The sequence below is a fragment of the Saccoglossus kowalevskii genome, chromosome 5 (assembly GCF_978046115.1).
Source record: "Saccoglossus kowalevskii chromosome 5, keSacKowa6.1, whole genome shotgun sequence".
Classification (NCBI taxonomy): Eukaryota; Metazoa; Hemichordata; class Enteropneusta; family Harrimaniidae; genus Saccoglossus; species Saccoglossus kowalevskii.
Genome location: NC_140645.1, coordinates 33,714,467 through 33,721,121, shown reverse-complemented (window position 1 = coordinate 33,721,121; position 6,655 = coordinate 33,714,467). Strand labels below are relative to the sequence as shown.

Here is a 6,655-nt window from a genome sequence, read left to right as displayed (position 1 = left end):
AGCCGGGACTGCACGGGCCTAAGCTCAGTTTGTGTTTCCCATGTTCAGTGTATAGCTGCTGAGACCAAATACCAGTTCTTTCCACTTTCAACACCCTAATCCAATCATGCCGCCCTATGGTTCTGTCTATTTATATGTGTGTACATTTGTCTACCATTCTATGGTTGTCATAACACCGCCTGTTCGACTATTTCGATCTAAGTTACTGTAATAGCTTTAATGACTTGGAATTTGCTGTCGATGAGACACATTCCTGTGTTGCTACAGTGACCAATATAAGTTCGTATTGTTTGTTTTTTACAATATTGACAGAAATTGACTAAAAAGAAATAAATGTATTTTGAACGAGTTGAATACAAAATATGTAGAATTGGCGAAAGTAATAGTGACGAGTTGTGAAAACAGAGGACAAGGCACGGCGTAGAGAACAGGCCTAAAACTAGTCACTATGATTACCACACACTAAAAGTCTCTTATGACATTAATCTGAACGATGACAACCATGGGTACACCGTCTAATTTGACCAGATATAATTTACAGCAGAACTGATATAGGCAAATAAACAGTAATATGCCAGGAGGGAATACAGCACAATTTTTACTTCGTAGCCACTTACGGACAGTGTGACAGAATAAGCTAGCGTCTGTTTATTTTATTCGTTGGCCATGACGGACAACACAAATAAAGATCCTACGTCGATTGCATTGCCAAATTAAACTCTGAAGTGGGCTTTGGCATATTATATCATACTGCCACGCTGTTGCTTCGTTACAGGGCACTCGTCAATTGAATATTTAAACATCTAATGAATATGTAACTCTAAATCTGATACTCTCTATCCGTTTTAAGTTATTGCCGTTGCCTCGCGACCATCATATATACTCTTTGTATCCCGTAGTGCTCTACATTGAACATGTGCGCTTTCTCAAAGCATTTATCAACGAATTACCATGATATTCATGAACGACATGAATATTCGGGTGTCTGAAATCAGCGTTGAAAAAATGTTACTCGAACAAATAAAAGAAAGTTCATGAGCCAATCTTTAAGAAAATCTGATTATTTTGTAACATGATATAATCTAATCTAGTTTTTAGTTTCAGCTGTCATTAAAAATCAAATGACCTTTATTCACAATGATAGAATAACCACACGAGATAAAAATATTGAATATTGTATTAATACTATGTCACTGACAATTGCACCTCGTACGACTAGTAAGTATTGATTTCAATGCCACAATTTCTGTTTACACTGATAAAATGAGCTGGTTCATTAGATAATGTAACAGTTTTGAATATGAACTATATTGCCGAACAAATGATGTTGAGAAAACGATGACCAAAAATAAATGACAAAGATAGGGAATAAATGAAATCGAAATGAATAAATGTGATAGATGTACATCCAAAGTACAAACTGTAATCAGGCTAATAGTTCTACAGAATAAAAATCGATTGAAAAGCGCATAACACTGGAGTCGTTCCATTTAAAGAGAGTGGTTTCGTGGTTGGATAAATCTAGTGTTGATCCAATACAATTCAATGTAAGTCATCCTGTGACGTGAATGTTTTTTCGCCATTACTTCGTTCTCATGCCATTCCCATAATTTGAACTCATTCAATTCAAATACTCCTTTCAGGGCTCGGTAAACGTGTAACGTATCTTCTTTATGTTTATGTATATTAATTGACGAAAGATGGAGTTCGAAGGCCACTAACTTGATGTCTCTAAGAATTCCACTTTTGATGAGTTGATGGAATATTCGGTGTTCTGTTGTTTCAATGTCAAATTTGAGAACGTCGATATTTTTCTGTGTAGTACAAATATAAAGCAGATTTAACATGAAGTTACCTAGTTGTAAATTAAATGTATTGTGTTGTAAGTTACAATATTTATGTTGGATCCCGTTCTTTTCATATGATGTTATAATTAATAAATAAGATTATCTATAAAATATGCTGAATATTAGTTGATTTTACAGGTTTGATGGTCAAATACTTGCGTTTTCATGGTTTAACATTTTTTTGATCCACGATAATGTTCTAACTTTCCAATGGTTTGTTCTGGCTACAAGATCATCTATATTGTCGTCATATAACCCCATATTGTAGAACCAGATGCGATCGGCGTGTTTATGATCGTCCAGACCAATGCTATAACAACCACCACACAGATAATAATTAAGTTTCAACATATATAATGTGGTTTGAATGACTGTGCTACAGACAAGCAATATGTGAGGTAAAATGGACCTAGTAGTATGTTCATTATATAAAGTAAATGAAAAGTATGGTTTATGTTGTTTTTCATAGAGAAAATATGTTAACTATGGCGACAATACTACAAAAAGCTGGCATGGTGGATGTCGTCAACTGCCATGGGTAAATTAATGGTAATATGCCACTGCTATTTTGGGTGGGCATCTTAGGAAAAAAATAAACACGTTGAAATGACTAAGGGAATGCAAGATGGTATAGCTGCTCATAGGAGATCAGTAAGTTCTCAATATCTGTAAATCGATTTGGTTATGTTCTCTTGGTAGGTACACTTAGAAGAGGGGTTAGCTTTTGGCATAGATACAAAGCCTATGAAACTGGTTCAAATTATTTATAATACTCACCTAGGATCGAAACTGTACACGTTGCATCCATAATTAGCTATGTCCTCATCAAATGACCAGTCGTTGGCAATACTGTAATATGCATTATAAACTTATTATTAGTATTTTTAAAGTGTTTCTCTCTGTAACAATGGGAATAGTTAAGTAGAGTAGGTGTCCGCAGTCGTCATTACATGTATTCATAATTATCCCATTAAACTGTTCAACAATATTAACTCCCTGTATCTAAAAGACAATCCGCACGTCAGGAAATCGAACACACAAGAACGATCATTGAATCTTGAAAATATGTTATTCTATGTAAGTCTTGTTACCACTTTCCAAAGTTACATGTGTTATTAAATGTCACGTAAATTATACGAGAGGGACATTTGTTGGGCTACTCCATATTCAGGAGATGGAAGCCTAAACTCCAGTACTAGTCTAGCAATAGACATTGCTGGCAGCGTATGTATCTGTGTCCTGGGAATATCAACAACTGCACTACTATCTGCTGATACTTATTTATTTATATTTTAGGCAGTGAGCTTCAGTGATTTCTGTTTATCAGCATGAATTACTGCACAGCACATCAGTATAGAGTAAAGCTCACTGGAGTCAGATTTTGCATCAGGTTACCTTCCTGACTAAAGCTTTTCACACATGTTTCAACTACAATGAATAAGGGCATGGCAAACAATAACATGTATTCAACAAATTGATTTGTAATCTCAAAATAGCGGTCAAATCAGTTTATAGAGAATGTCAATTCTGGTTGTGGAATAAACCACATTTTGTCCAAGATCTACTAATTTAAAATAAGAGACTTAGTTCAACACTGAGTTCATCACATTGCGAGGTCTTTCACAAGCACCATGCAATTGCCAGAATGCATGTATCTCAAATTCTGCTGACAACGCAACCCAGTGACTGTACTCAGCAGTCTAAACATAAACAAGTGTAATGAGTTGTTAAATATCCAAACATGTATGATCATTCACACATCAAGGGCTTTGTTTTTTAACAAGAATTTTCACTTACAATTTATGTCATAGTATAATCGCTTTTCATTACCACGTTTCTTCTGAAATGCTATCATAACAAAAATAGCCAGTAAAACAGTATAACCAATGTATAATGTATTACTGTATATTTCCGAACTGCACAATTAGGTATGGATCCCAAAACAATTGCCAAGGATAGCAAAACATAGTGCAAATATATTTACCCAAAAGAATACACAATGCAGTCACTTGGGTTAATATCAACATCCATGCAAACATTCCAACCACCATCTTCATGTACAGGGTTTCCAAATCGCCTCTCCTTCCTACATCGGTATGTTATTTTAGTTGTATAGTTCATCAATAACCATATGACCTGGTCTGTTGTCAAGATATCCAACAAATCATCAAGATCCAATTGATAACTATTCGGCACCTGGTTAAGCGCTTGTCGCAATGAGATCAAACCTGTGACATTAGGTTTAACAGCAGGTTCTTGCCATTCCATCTAGTGTAGAAACATAATAACGACTTTATTGTGTATGACATCTTGAATATATAGAATACTATTATTGACTATTTATTATATCCTATTTAGGCAACTACGAAAACATAAAAAAATAATTGTTCATTGAACATTGTAGCATATTCGTTGCCACTTACGTGTGTTTTGTGATTTTCTTTTTCACCATGATGTCGTCCAAAGTACAATGTGGAATTGGATTCGTTTCCTAAAATATGCAAATTGAAAGGAAAAGTCAAGTCTAACAACATAATACTCCCAGATGAAAGAGCTCGGCAAATGTAAGAACATGCAATTTACAGCTTTTTCATATCACTTTTCATTCTCTAGATATTTACCTTTTCAATAATTTATGTAGTCCACCATCTTGATTCTTCAGCAAAGGATTATGGGTAAATATGACATCATATCCTCTTTTGTCAAAAATTGAGATAATGATTTCATCTATAACTTCAAAAGTGGAATTGACTGAAAATTTAGAACATATTAGCATTCATGTTCTGGTGCCAAACATGCAAAAAACTGTAAAAAATCATTTCTACCAAATGCTTACATTTTCTTATTTTGTACACAATTTATAAATGTGAGTAGGTTATATGGGTGATATATAACCTGTTGACCACAAAAAGGTGACAAACCGTGTCATTCTACTTTTAACGATTAAAATATTGGTTTTTATTGTTTTTACGTTTTTCACAATATCTTCACTTGATGTGTATTTGTAACATTCTAATTTCCATTACTATAATTATATGCATGAGTAATATGAACACTGAAAATTTGAAAAAAAATGCACCAGTATTTTCCACGTTATAGATAAATACATTTCCTCAACAGTGGATGTGATGTCACACTTTACCTACAATCCTTTGCTGGAGAATCAAGATGGCGGACTACATAATACTGGTGAAAACTAGAATATCTCGAGAATGAATAGTGATATAAAAAAACTGTAAATTTCATTCTCCTACATTTGAGGATGTCGTTCTTTCGTGAGAATTATGTTGTTTGGCTTGACTTCTCTTTTAATATTGTAATTGTAGTACTAGTGTCAATGAATGAACATCTTCAAAACCTGAAGAATTGTTATTATATTATACATATAATTATACATCTGTCACCGTAACGCCATAAGTTACAGCGTGCCGTAATTTGGCGGTACTTTACGGGGTATGTTCATCCTACCATATAAGGAAATGCGAATTCCAAATATGGAATGGTTACGCGAGTAAGCGTCCTAATAATAAAAACAAACATGGCTGCCATCAGGGTTTGACCGGACTCCACACAAAGAAGTTCGCTGATTCTGTTCTGAACTTTTTTGATATATAATAAGGTTATTACGAGGATACCTTAAATTTGCACTGAGACAGTACGCCGTCGCATCGACCTCCGCTACACGTCGGTCTATACTACGGCTGTACTGTCTTCGTGCATACTTCGAGACATCCTCGTAATAACCTCACATTTGGAAGTCAATTTGTATCAGTTGGCGCACCATCTGTGGTAAGATTTATTTATGTATAATATTATTGATACACAGGGGAGACATTTAGTGTATATTTAGTAAGCTACATTCTAAGAATGTTTTCAAATAATGTTGTGGATTTGTGTTCTGGGTCGGTCGAGTACTATGATTGTAGAGGGTCACACATTACCACGCCTTGCTAAATATGCAATGGATTAAACTGTTAATTAACGACTTGGTCAGTGTGAAACTCAAGTGCATATGAGCATTTCCACATAGTGATGTTTCTAGTATTTTTTACTTCCCTCGCAACAAATGTGCATGTAATTATTGTTGCACTAAATATTGCTTAGTGACGTCAAAAACATTGTCATTTTCTTTTATTTCAATTACATATGGAAAGAATCTTTTTATTTGTCTGACTATGCTAAAATTATTGTTGCCAGTTTCGCCTCTATAAATGACCCGTTATGTGCAACATGCATCAGTCCACACTATTACCTCCCGTAGTCAACACTTAATACCTTTACCTTTCCAAACAAACATCAACACGACGAATCCGATCAGAGAGGCAATCAACATCCCCAGCCGACTAATTTTCATTCTGTAACAAAACGTTCAAATATAATATATCACAGAGGTTATCAACACAAACCAAAGATGAATTATCTCGGCAAATGTATGTGATTATATATTATTATATTATAGAATTATCTATACCAGTAAATTTTATGACGTCATTGCTTCACATTATCCGCAATAATATATCCCAATTTTTGGTATCAAGGTCCCTTACCATGGACATGAATACAATGTGTTGGAGAAACGACTAAAAGAGGCTGTATTTAAAAAATGAAAGTGATGAATGTGAAAGTTGTTTTACAATGACATCAAATTTACTATTATTGACAAAGCTACAATATAATGTAAATAAATAACTCCCCGCCAGAACTAGGAACACTTAAGCAAATAATTAATTCTTACCTATTTATGACTAAGGAATTTGACATCCTGGTGAGTCAGATACAAACGATAATAATGAATCGTGAAGATATGA

At 34.4% G+C, this 6,655-nt stretch overlaps 1 protein-coding gene across 1 annotated transcript; it reads right to left on the bottom strand.

The window, feature by feature from the left end:
* Positions 1 to 1,490: 1,490 nt before the first annotated feature.
* Positions 1,491 to 4,115, bottom strand: LOC102806272 (putative methyltransferase-like protein 24). The gene is made up of 4 exons (XM_085498950.1): positions 3,832 to 4,115; positions 2,625 to 2,696; positions 2,007 to 2,157; positions 1,491 to 1,814 (listed from the first exon to the last, which is right to left on the bottom strand). Exons 1-4 carry the CDS (start codon positions 4,113 to 4,115, stop codon positions 1,491 to 1,493), a joined length of 831 nt encoding a protein of 276 aa, XP_085355076.1.
* Between the last annotated feature and the right edge of the window lie 2,540 nt (positions 4,116 to 6,655).

Excerpts from the sequence above, each read along its gene's own strand:
- LOC102806272 (XM_085498950.1), bottom strand. The coding sequence starts at position 4,115 with ATGGAATGGCAAGAACCTGCTGTTAAACCTAATGTCACAGGTTTGATC. Across the intron at positions 2,697-3,831 it reads TGCATTGTGTATTCTTTTGG|TATTGCCAACGACTGGTCAT; the intron begins GTAAATATATTT and ends TGCATATTACAG. Across the intron at positions 2,158-2,624 it reads GTGTACAGTTTCGATCCTAG|CATTGGTCTGGACGATCATA; the intron begins GTGAGTATTATA and ends TGGTTGTTATAG.